Source organism: Macaca fascicularis, chromosome 14 (genome assembly GCF_037993035.2).
Source record: "Macaca fascicularis isolate 582-1 chromosome 14, T2T-MFA8v1.1".
NCBI lineage: Eukaryota > Metazoa > Chordata > Mammalia > Primates > Cercopithecidae > Macaca > Macaca fascicularis.
In genome coordinates this window covers 73,566,127-73,578,470 of record NC_088388.1, presented here as the reverse complement: position 1 = coordinate 73,578,470, position 12,344 = coordinate 73,566,127, and the positions used below count along the sequence as shown (strand labels likewise).

Below are 12,344 nucleotides of genomic sequence, written 5' to 3'. Positions count from 1 at the left end.
GGCCAAGGGGCCGGAGTGTGGGGTCCTGGGAGTGTAAACCAAGGCCTGGTGACTTCAAGTGTGGCTGTCCAGGAATCTGCATCTATGCAGGCTGCAGGGATGGGACTCTGGGCCTTTGGGCCATCCATGGTAAATACTGAAGGGTATGGCCCAGTGTCCCAGAGAGGTGAGTTTCAGTAAGGACCAAACAAGATGCTCTGTTTCAAGGAGTTCGGTCCTAATGGTGACCAGGAGGTCAGTACAGGGAAACTGAGGCAGCAACCCAGTTGTAGGGGACTTCATCAACCCAACCAGGATGAAGAGAGGCTGTAATGGGAAGTGGAAGAAGCCCCCACTGGGGCAAAGGAGCCAGCTAGTGGGCTGGGGCTGCAGATGTGACAGCAGGCCTTGGGAATGGGCAGAGCCTATAGGTGGAGGCCTCAGGGCTCTATCTAGCCAGCAAAGCTGGGAAGCCTGAGGCTGACCCAGCTTCCCTTTGAGTTTTCAGATGAGGCAAGTGAGCAATCAGCTGAAGAGGACAGTGTGCAGTCGCTTCACGGGGTGGTGAGTGCACAGCCTTACTGATGGGGTGCGGGGCAGGGGGCTGGGATCCAGGGCCTAAATCTCATGACTCTGGGGCAAGCAATACCAGTTATTGTCTTCATTTCTTGTTTGTCCCCTGGGTCAGCTACATGAACCCCCACTATATTCCAGCCCCTCTCTCTAGCCTCCCATCATGGGTCCCATCATGGTTGATGGGCAAGGAGTGCCCTGAGGGAACAGGTCACCATGCAGGGCAGCAGCAGGCCCCAAACTTCCTCATTTTCCTCTAGAGAAGCACCTTGACACTGTTCCATCTACAGCCTGTGTCTCCCCTTAGTTCAGGCACCTTCCTCCCAGGGAATGGCCTCTAACTTGGGCCAGCCTTCCCCACCCAATTCCTGAGGTACTGGTTCTTTAGAGCCTGCCTGTCTGTACCCACCTGTATCTTGGCCCCTCTCAAGCTTGCTCTAGGTTAAGATGGGCTTAGCTGGCCAGCTGTCTCTGGTCTGAGAGGAAGGAGATAGAGAATGGGCTCACACATTGATTCAAGTCCCTGACGGGTCCTCTCTGCTATGTCTGCCACATGAACAACTCCACCTGCTCTTTCAGCCTGGGTCTCCTGGTCTTTGGGAGACTAGAGGCTGCCTCCCCTTCCCAGAGATTCCCCAGGAGCCTGAGCTCATAACCACACCCTTCTTCTCTGCCAGCTCATCCTGCTGCCCTCCCCACCTAGGCTAGGCCTTCTCAGGTAGGGACCTGAGACCTGAGAATTGGGGTACTACAGGATCTGAGCCACCATTCCCTCCACTTTCCTTCCTGTCCTCTTCCTAGGAGGCAGTGTGTAAGTGAAACCCACCCAGGTTGAGTTCCAGGCTCCGATCAGCTACTTACTGATGGGTTGGGTGACTGGAGCAAGCATTAGGAGACTGAGCTGTTTGATTCCTTCTTGCCTTTATTCCACTCAACACACATCTCCCGGGAGTATCCTATGTGCCTGAGCCCGTGCTGGGGCCTGGGACAGTTTCCACTCTGCGAGCTCTTGTGAGCTCAGGCTCTGGGCCATCAGAGAACTGATGCAGGGACTGTACCAGGCAGGAATGGGCTCTGGAAGGAATGTGTGTGGCTCCAGGTCAGCTAGGGAGATAATAGGCTCTGGTCCCTGTCCCAAGCCCACTTGCTCCTCTCCTGTGGCCGGGAGCTGCCCACTCCCTAAACTGAGCTGTCCTCGTCACACCCCTGTTGCTGTCACTGACAGCCCTCTCAAGACCTGGTCTGGAGGGACAGGGTCTGGGGGTTTTGGATCCCAGGGGTTCAGGAAAGGGGGCCTAAGCTTCAGAGACCCTTTGTCTGGGTCTGGATGGGGCCTGCTCTTGGTCTTCACGCCCCATGGGATTCTGGGGCCTGATGCAGTCTTCAGAGGGCCATCCTCTTGTCCAGCCACCAACTAAATCTCCGCAAAGGAGAACTGCCTGCCATGCATCCTCACCGCATGCTCACCTTCTGTTTCTCAAATATGAAGTTCTCCCTGATCAATTATGTCTGCCACATCAAGACCTCAACACCCTCTGCCCACCCCAGCCCCAAGGCCTTGGCTCTGTCTGACAAGGCCCAAGAAAGGCTTCCTGGAGGCCAGATTTCCAAATCACTATCCTCTGAGAGTTTTCAAAGATCGAACTGTCTGAAGACATCTTAGACCTCATCCAGATCTTTCTATCTCTGGCCTCTGCCCTCTCTTCTCTGGGAAGTCATGCTGGGGTCTCCCCGCAGCCTCTTGCTGCAGCCTATCTTGCTGTTCCTGTCCCAGCTGGGGCCTGCTACGCTCAGTCAGTGACCTTCATCCTTCCTGCTATTTGCAGAGACATCCTCAGGATCCGTGTTCCAGTGATGCTGGGAGAAAGAGAGGCCCGGGCACCCCAGCCCCCACTGGCCTCAGCGCCCCTCTGAGCTTCATCCCTCGCCACTTCCGACCCAAGGGGGCAGGCAGCACCACCGTCAAGATTGTCCTGAAGGAGAAACATAAGAAAGGTGGGGACTGAACCCTCCTCCAATCTGTGAGGCAGGGAAGGAGGGCCCTGACTGCTCCCACCTCCCACCCCCAACCCCCTGTACTCCCCACTCAGCAGTTCCCCAATTCCAACTTGGCCATGAGCTTGTAGACTCGGAGAATGCCAAAACTGAATGAAGGTGCTCTTAAAGATCATCAGGTTCAAGCCCCCATTTGACAGATGAGGACACTGAGGTTCAGAGTACTGAGTTAGAGACAACTAGTCCTGGAACAGTATAAGATTTTTTTTTAGCATCTACCGCATCTTTGCTGGGAAGAGGGGCAGACAGAACAGACAGATGGCAAATGGAAAATGGTCTCTGCCCTTGAGGGGCTCATAGACTAGTTGGGGAGACAGACAAGTAAATAAATGACTTTCATATAAGGAAGTGTGCTGAGGGACAGTTTCTGACAACAGAAGGAGGGAGCAGAGCGAGGTTGCAGGAGGACAGTGGGGATGAAGGAGGGAAGGTGGTCAGATGGGCAGCCATGGCCACAGAAGGGGAGAAGAGTCCTCCCCGCAGAGTGCCCCGACTGCTGGAGAAGGAAGAGCTGTGGCACTACTGAGTCCTTGCCCTGCCTCGTTCAGATGGGACACCGAGGCAGAGGGGGGAAGGGACCTGCCAGAGCTCACATGACCAGGTGGTGACAAAAGTTGATCTCAGTTCTACCACAAGATCAGCACTCTCCTTGCTCCCACAGAAGTGCCCTGAAGGGCGAGGGAGGACTCTCCATCTTCAGCAAGTTCCTTCAGGGCCCATCTCAGTTCTGAGTGCTACAGTGGGCGGTGTCCGGGAGAGGGGACAGGTTTTATACCCTGGCCTATGCTTTGCAGGCAGTGTGGCTAGGCTGGACTGGTACAGTGAGGGCTCTCCAAGGGCCCACCCCACCCACTGCTGGACCAGAGGCCCTGGCCACATCTGAGGCCCTGATCCTCCTCCTTTCTCACCCTCATTCAGCCTGCGTGCATGGCGGGAAGACGTACTCCCACGGGGAGGTGTGGCACCCGGCCTTTCGTGCCTTCGGCCCCCTGCCCTGCATCCTATGCACCTGTGAGGATGGCCGCCAGGACTGCCAGCGTGTGACCTGTCCCACCGAGTACCCCTGTCGTCACCCCGAGAAAGTGGCTGGGAAATGCTGCAAGATTTGCCCAGGTACACAGGCGGGTGCCGGCCAGAGTGAGCCCTGGGTCTCTCTCCCCAGGGTCACAGACACTTGGAACATCTCAGACATGGAAGGGCATGCATCAGTGCCACAGGATGCAGGGCATGTCAGACACACAGGAGTGGAAAACGTCAGATGAAAATATCAAATGGATAGAACCATGTGGTGTCAGGATAATAGATTCAGAGGTTGTTAACATAGAATCAAATAATGTTCCAGATTCCATGAAGTCACAACCTTTTAGAATGTTAGAGCTTTGAAGAGGTACAGCCACTGTTTATTGAACAACTTCATGAGCTGCTTGTCTCTCCAGAGGACAAGGCGGACCCTGGCCACAGTGAGATCAGTTCTACCAGGTGTCCCAAGGCACCGGGCCGGGTTCTCGTTCACACGTCGGTATCCCCAAGCCCAGACAACCTGCGTCGCTTTGCCCTGGAACACGAGGCCTCAGACGTGGTGGAGATCTACCTCTGGAAGCTGGTAAAAGGTGAGTGTTTGCCCACTCCCAGTGGGGTGTACCTCTGGCCAGTCCCCCTTCCCGTGCCCCAGACCCCACAGGAGCCTTAGGGACACTTTGCTGATCAGGTGCCTCTGGCTGCCCCACCAGGTTTAAGAGCCCCTGATTCCAAGATGCAGGGAGATAGTGAGCCTGACTGGTTCTCTACAGTTCTGATAAGCTCCTCCTGCTGATGCCAAGGCTCGATAGTGCTCCCTCTCCTGGGAGGAAGGCGCTGTTGCACCTTGTGAGGAGCCAGGCAGGGTGATGCCTGCCCTGGAGAAATAGATGTCTAAGCAGGATTTTAGCACTGGGGGTGGGGGTGTGGGGGCGGTCTTCTCAGGCAGGAGAGCCCTCACAGCATCCTCAAAGTAGGAGGGCCTGGAGGCTGGCTGTATTCAGTCTTTTTAAAGTGGTGGATCTTATCACTCCCAGGTAAGTGGACATCAGAACTATAGTTCTCATTCGGTGAGAAACCCACCCTCTTCAACAGTCTGTTGCTATCACCAACTTAAGGTCAAGAGGAGTTTTTTCTACTTTTTTTTTTTTTTTTTTTGAGACAAGGTCTCAGTCACCCAGGCTGGAGTGCAGTGGCATGATCTTGGCTTACTGCAACCTCATCCTCCTGGGCTCAAGCGCTCCTCCCATCTCAGCCTCCTGAGTAGCTGGGGCCACCATTCCCAGCTAATTTTTGTATTTTTTTTCTTTTTTGTAGAGATGGGGTTTTGCCATGTTGCCCAGGCTAGTCTCGAACTCCTGGACTCAAGTGATCCTCCAGCATCAGCCTCCCAAAGTGCTGGGATTACGGGCGTGAGCCACCACACCCAGCAGGTTTTCACTGATGAAGAAATTGCTGAAAGTTCAGTTTTGTGGCCTTTCTTGTAAAACATAACCTCTGGGTAGAGTGAACTGTTAAGCCATGATCCAAACTAAACTCTTTTAAGTGTGAATTACCTCTAAAGTTCCTTTCCTCTACTGATGGTTTTGGCTGGCGGGGTGGGGGTGGAAGAGGGAATGATAAGAAAAATGACAATGATAATAATAACCAATGTGTGTAGCACTTTGGAGTTTACAAAGTGCTTTCACATTCACTATCTCATTTGATCCTCAACGATCCTGAGAGTTAGGTATTATTATCCCCATTTTACAGATGAGGAAACTGAGGCTCAGAGAGGTGAAGTACCTGGCCCAAGGCCACACAGCCAGTAAGTGGAGGACGGGAGCTAGAGCCCATGTCTTGTGGCGTCAGATGCGGCTCTTTCCCTGCTCTACTCTGCCCCCTGTCGTAGGAGGAATGGACGAAGAAAGTGGAGCTGTTCAGCCTGGAGAAGAGAAGACTCAGGGGGACAGGACTGCTGGCTTCGTGGCTCTGAAGGGCTGTCCCAGGCAGAGGGAGCAGCCGTGTTCTGAGTGACCACAAGGGTCAAACAACAAGCAGGGGCTTTGGGTTCGAATCCCAACTCTGCCAGTTTGAATCCAGACTGTGCTATACCTTAGCTGTGTGGCCTTGGGCAGTCATGTGATCTCTCTGGGCCTCAGGTTTCTCTTCTGTAAAGTAGGGAAGAGGGTTTTTGGAGGATTAAATGACATGACATCAGTGCAGCCCCTGACATACAGCAGGCACTAAAAATGTCAGTCTTCTCATTCCACCACATTGGGATGGTGAGAAATGCAGAGAGGCAGCTTTCAGCTCCAAGAGAGGAAGAACGTTCTCATGCTTAGAGGCTTCTGCCAGTGGAAGGGAGGGAGCAAGCTCCAGTTACGAGAAGCGTGCAAGCAGGGGCTGGTGGGGATTCTGTCTGCAGCTGGGGAGTTAGATTCAGCAACCCTTAACATTTTTTGAGCCTTAAGATTCCATCAGTCCCGGCTGGGCCCGGTGGCTCACACCTGTAATCTCAGCACTTTGGGAGGCCAAGGTGGGCGGATCGCTTGAGCCCAGGAGTTTGGCCAACATGGTGAAACCCCATCTCTACTGAAAATACAAAAATTAGCCAGGCGTGGCGGGCGCCTGTAGTCCCAGCTACTCGGGAGGCTGAGGCAGGAGAATCACTTGAGCCCAGGAGGAGGTTTCAGTGAGCTAAGATCGTGCCACGGCACTCCAGCCTGGGTGACAGAGTGAGACTCCGTCTCAAAAAATATATACAATAAAAAGAGTCCGTCAGTCCCTGGGCAGGTTTTGGCCACATATTTACTCTGGGCCTCTCTCCCTCTGCTGCCTGCAACTAAGTGCCGGGACATGGAGCATAATAGGCCCCAGCCTCTGTCTTTAGGAGGTCATGGCTTAGTGACCTGGGTGCAGCGGAGCTTATTGGGAGCTGAGCTGGTCACGGATGGCTTCGTGGAGAATGGGCCTCAATGATGTAAAGAGCCAATGAACAGATAGTGTACCTAAAAATTAAAATAAATAAGTAAATAAAGAGGCAGGAAGGGTACACTGCATCCAGGATGACAGCGAAAGTCTCAAACGCTGGTTCCAGAGCTCACGCCCATATGCCCTGTGCTCTGTGATTGGTGTGTAGCAGGCACTATATATAATGTATCTCATTTAATCCTCTTAAGAAACCTAAGGGACATGTATTAATGCCCCCATTTTGCAGGTAAGAAAACTGAGTCTGAGAAGTCAAATGACTTACACAAAGTCACGCAGTTTAAGCAGTAAAGCAAAGATTCAAATCCAGATCTGACTGTCCCCGGTGCCACCTCCATAGAGGTGACTTTGTGCTTTTAGGGAGGATGGCCAAGGTGTGCCAGGATGGCACAGTGGGGACATAGCTCATGGCCAATCTCATTGCCACCGGCCCAGCAGAAAAGGAAAAACAACTTCACAATGCCAGGCCCTGCCATCCTGTCACTAGCAAACCGCACCCCATCTCCTCACCCTGTGGGTTGCCTAAATGCCCCATCAACCTCCCTGTTCCCTCCCCGTCCCAGACCGTGGGAGTTAAAACAAACACTCCCCAGGGTTGATTGTCAGTGGGAACCACTCACTGTCTCCCCAACCCAAGGAACGGAAACAAAGTGAGCAGGCAGATGCTAGGTGAGGCCACACCACGAGGGGCCAGCCCCAGACACCAGAATCTAACCAGATAGTTGGCTTAGGGTTAAGGGCCTTTTAAAGTTTCACAGTAGAAAGGATGTCAGGGGTCTCAATTCCAAGCCCTGCCTAGGAAGGAAGCCCCCCTGCAGCCTCCTGATGGCCTGATGGTGTCTGGTGCCTGACTGTACATACCCCCACTCCCACACCAGATATGTGACTCACTTCCAACACTGTGAATTGCTTAGCCCAAAGGGCATCTGACTTCACACTGAGCTGAGCCTATCCTGTGTCCCTGGACCCGCCCATTGGTCCCTGCTCTGCATTGAGGATCCACAGAGCCCACCTGCCCTCAGACCTGCCACAGCCCTTCAAAGGGCAAGAGGCACAACCATGACCCTCAGGCTAGCTCTTGATTCCAGGCCAGAGACCCAGTCCTTTCAATTATGTTTTACAGACCACAGTGTGGGAACCCGCCCTCATCCCTGCCACCTTCTCTCCAATTTTTCTGTAACTTGGGAGCATGCAGTGGCAGGCTTGTGCCAAAGGACCCAGCCCCATCTCATCTCTCCCCATCTCATCTCATGCTTGTTGCCTGCCGCTATGATATAGTCCCTGGGCCTTTGGAGTTTCTTCCATATCCTGGTCCTTGGCATCTGGGCTGGGGGGTCCATGGACAGTGCTGGACATTTCCTGATTCCTGGAACTCAGTCCCAGGATCAGGGTTTTCTGTTCCCCTTGGCAGGAATCCCACGCTGATTCCCATAAAGCAGGGCCAGTTCTTGGTCTTCTTAAAGGCGGTGTTGGCCTAGCAGAGGCCTTGCTGGTTGCATCTGTTCTTTCTGGCCAGAGACCTTGGTGGGTAACAGCTGGTGCAGCCTCACAGCCCATGTGCTCAGGGCCTCAGAGCCATGTGTGGTGCCAGTGGCCAGCTCCCCATGAGATGCAAACATCAGGGGATCCAGCTAATACCTCATTCCCCCTTGAGGCCTGGCCTAGACTGGGTGTGGTGTGTGTGTGTGTGTGTATGTGTGTGTACTTGTTCATCTGTCCAACCATCCATCCATCCATCCATCCAGGGATTCATTCATTCTACATGCCTAATGTGGGCCAGGCTCAAGAGACCCAGAGAGGAGAGCCCTCTCTGGGAGTCCCCAGTCTGGTAAAGGAAGCAGGAGTAGGCACAGTGAGAGCACATTAGAAACAGGCACAATCACAGATGGAAGCCAGGTGCTGTGGGTGCCCCAAGGAGGAATTGCCTCGGGTGGATTAGGGAAGCCTTCCCAGGTAAGGCTTGTAGCACAGGTAGGAGTTCATTTGGTGCCAATAGTAGAAGTAGTGGCCAGGTACAGTGGCTCACGCCTGTAATCCCAGCTTGTGCTTTGGGAGGCCAAGGCGGGTGGATCATTTGAGGTCAGAGTTCGAGACCAGCCTGGCTAACATGTGAAAACCCAGTCTCTACTAAAAATACAGACACACATACACACACACACACACACACACACACACACACACACACACACACACACAGAGTTAGCCAGGCGTGGTGGCGGGCACCTGTAATCCAAGCTACTCAGGAGGCTGAGGCAGGAGGATCGCTTGAACCCAGGAGGCAGAGGTTGCAGTGAGCCGAGATCACGCCATTGTACTCCAGCCTGGGCAACAAGAGCAAAAACTCCATCTAAAAAAAAAAAAAAGAAGTAGAAATAGAAGGCAATAGTAGAAGGTATTCCAGGAGAGGGAATGGCATTTGGAAAGGCTTGCCTCCTCAGGGGACGTCAAGTATTTGGTTAGGGCTAGGGCACAGGCAAGCCACTATTACTCTGCCACTTGCTCATTCTTTGGTATCTGAATAACCACACCTATTGATTTTTATCATATGTTCTATGCCCTGAGAAAAGTGTGACCAGTCCACATGAGCCAGCCAACCTTCCTTCCTCCCTTCCTGCCCTCCTTTCCTTTTTCCTTCCTTCTCTTTCCTTTCTTCCTTCTCTCCTTCCTGCCTTCTGCCTCCCTCCCTCCCTGCACTGGGGACAGGTGGGTGTTGTGAGAGCAGGATGGTGCAGGTGACAGGAGCAGGGTCGGCAGAGAGAACAGATGGAAGAACACAGGCTTCGCCGTGGAGGCGACAGGACGTCAGGGAATGGGAATGACAGGGTGATGTATACATGTTCTAATGACCACAGCTAGGACTGCAGATTAGAGGGGGAGTGAAAGGGGTTAGGACTCTAGTGTAGTGACCCAGACAAGACAACAGGGGCCTGAGTGAGGATAGTGGCAGCGAGGTAGGAGAATGGATTCAAAATATTGAGGAAATGTCATCAGCAGGATTTTGTGTCTGATCAGAATAGGGGTGGGGGAGGGAGTGACTGAGTCCATTCTGTGCTAAGTCACCCTGTTTCACTTTTCACTGACTGTAAGTTTTTGCCTTTCCTGCTCACGTCCTTGTCTCTGCCCTCAGGGATCTTCCACTTGACTCAGATCAAGAAAGTCAGGAAGCACGACTTCCAGAAAGAGGCACAGCACTTCCGGCTGCTCGCTGGCCCCCACGAAGGTAGGAGCTTGGGCTGAGGAATGGGGCCTGGAGAAGAAGGCAAGGACACAGGCCAGAGCCTCTCGGGGAGTTCCCAGGCTGCTGGTGCTGGGAGGAGGGGCTGTCAGCCACAGACGTCAATTCCCAGCACAGGAATCCAGTGGGTGTCTGCGCCAGAGATTTCCCAACTCCAGAGCGGGAAGGTGAAGCAGAGCTGGCTGGATTTGATCTTGGGGGTGGAGAGAGACAGGGCTGTGGGGTGGGGAGGTCTGAGCCCCCAAACCTGTGTGCTGCCCACTCCCTCTCTACTGGAACATTTCCCACTTTCCTTCTATACTTTACTCTTAGGAAGGTGGACCCAGGTGGGGCTTCGGGTCGGGGAGGGGAGGTCACAGAAAGGAGTATTACCAACAGGTGTCAGGAAACCAGCTCTGTCCCCCAAGGTTGTTTGAAAGCTGAGTCATGTGCCCCAGCCGTGTGATGGGACACTTACCTCCAGGCTCCCTGTGGGCTCCAAACCCTGGCCCTTGCAGTTCCTCCTGGCCCAAGGCTTTTCCAGCCCCCAGCCCCTGCCTCTGTTGTGCATGTGCAGCATACGCGCCCTTCTCTTTTCTGCCCTCCTCCATGCAGGTCACTGGAACGTCTTCCTAGCCCAGACCCCGGAGCTGAAGGTCACGGCCAGTCCAGACAAAGTGACCAAGACATTATAACAAAGACCTAAACAGTTGCAGATATGAGTTTTATAATTGTTATTATATATTAATAAATAAGAAGTTGCATTACCCTCAACCCTGCCTTCTGGGTTCATATCCAGTCTCCTGCATGCTCTCCCAGCAACTCCGCAAGGCAGGCCTGGTTATCCCCATTTTACAGGGATGGAAACCGAGATCCAGAAGGGACAGAGAATGGTCCCGGTCCTCACAGTGAGTTGTCACCGGAGGCAGGGCTAGCTTCCCCAGCCTCCTCACCCAGGCCCCCCACCTGCAGCGCCTCCTGCTTTTCTGGGCAGCCCCCCTCCCACAGCTCTTTGACACTGAGCCTCAGAAAGAGGAATGACTCTAATTAGCCAGGGGAGGGCGCTAATTGAGCCTTAAAGCACTTTCCCAGCAAATATTCCTGGGATCCTCACTACTCTCTTCACACCCTACAACGAGGAAACCCAGTTAGGGAGGAGCAGCGGGCAGTCATTTGCCCGAAGCCGCAGAGCTGCTTAGTAGCAGATCTAGAGTTGGAAGCCAGATCTCTCGCTCCAGGCTAGCACTCCTTCCCCAGTTCCACAGTGTGGCCAGTGTCACAAGCCCAGATAGCCTCACCTCAGAGGATTTCCAAGACTGAGCGGTCAGATTGCCAACTGGCACCATGCTCTGAGAAGGCCCAACAGTTACAATTAAAGACACCATTAGGGCCAGGCGCGGTGGCTCATGCCTACAATCCCAGCACTTTGGGAGGCCGAGGCAGGTGGATCATCTGAGGCCAGGAGTTCGAGAACAGCCTGGCCAACATGGTGAAACCCCATTTCTACTAAAAATACAAAAATTAGCCAGGCGTGGTGGTGCACGCCTGTAATCCCAGCTACTTGGGAAGTTGAGGCACGAGGATTGCTTGAACCCAGGAGGCAGAGGTTGCAGTGAGCCGAGATCATGCCACTGTACTCCAGCCTGGGCAACAGAGCAAGACTCCATCTCTAAAAATATTAACAATAAAATAAAGACACCATCAGTTATTTATCCTGCCGACGTGTACAAATCCTTATAATTTCAAAGATGTTTTAATGCCCATGATTTCACTAAAGGTGAATGGTGTAGGCACTACCCACATTTTAGAGAGGAGGAGACGGACTCGGGACCACCGCATGTCTTCCCCAAAGCCTCACAGTGCTGTACTGAAGCCAGGGCTAGAACTCAGGTCTTCCGGCCCCAGGCAGGGTTCTCTCCACAGGATAGCTGGTCTCAACCCTCTCACAACTATGGCTTCTCCATCCCCTCCCCACCCAAGCCTGATCAAAGCTCCAGAGCAATGGTGGAGAGTAGTCTGTTGACTGGACTTGTGCAGCCACTGAGAGGGCTTGGTGTCATTGTCTCCATAGCCTTGGTCTTTTTTTTTTTTTTTTTTTTAAGAGATGGGGTCTTGCTATGTTGCCCAGGCTGGTTTAGAACTAATAGGCTCAAGCAATCCTTCTGCCTCAGCCTCCCGAAGTACTGAGATTACAGGCATGAGCCACTAAGCTGGCCTCCATAGCCCTAATCTTGAATCTAGGGTTACTAAGGTTTGGGAAGTCGGCTAAGGTTTGGGAAGTCTTATTGAGCAGGGATGAGTGTCTCCCTCCCCTAACTCCTCTGCCAGCTCCCAGGGTCTGGGTTTGAAAGTTTGGGGTTTCAGGCTGGAACCTCCCAACATCCCCTGAGTCAGAAGACATTCACCTTCTCCCCTCACAGCCTCTACCTGTCCCTCCTCGACGACTCACAATTTTGGCCTGGCTTGCTCACACAGAGGGTTCACTTGGAGCTTTGGAGATGGGTTCTGAGCTTGCCTCATTTAAAGTGCAGGAATC

The 12,344-nt window shown here is 53.2% G+C and overlaps 1 protein-coding gene across 8 annotated transcripts in view; it reads left to right on the top strand.

Moving 5' to 3' along the window:
• CHRDL2 (chordin like 2) overlaps positions 1 to 10,582 on the top strand; it is a 34,705-nt gene extending 24,123 nt beyond the window's left edge. For 4 of the 8 annotated variants that reach the window (XM_074014750.1, XM_005579080.4, XM_065528719.2 and 1 more), the window contains 7 exons: positions 488 to 543; positions 2,379 to 2,547; positions 3,526 to 3,720; positions 4,044 to 4,217; positions 5,377 to 5,431; positions 9,722 to 9,814; positions 10,424 to 10,582. In XM_074014750.1, coding sequence (XP_073870851.1) covers positions 488 to 543; positions 2,379 to 2,547; positions 3,526 to 3,720; positions 4,044 to 4,217; positions 5,377 to 5,431; positions 9,722 to 9,814; positions 10,424 to 10,514 — 833 coding nt within the window. In that variant the 3' untranslated portion in view covers positions 10,515 to 10,582. The remainder of the gene's footprint in view (positions 1 to 487; positions 544 to 2,378; positions 2,548 to 3,525; positions 3,721 to 4,043; positions 4,218 to 5,376; positions 5,432 to 9,721; positions 9,815 to 10,423) is intronic. The other 4 variants (XM_065528721.2, XM_005579081.3, XM_065528720.2 and 1 more) reach the window with 1 other exon arrangement.
• Positions 10,583 to 12,344: the final 1,762 nt, after the last annotated feature.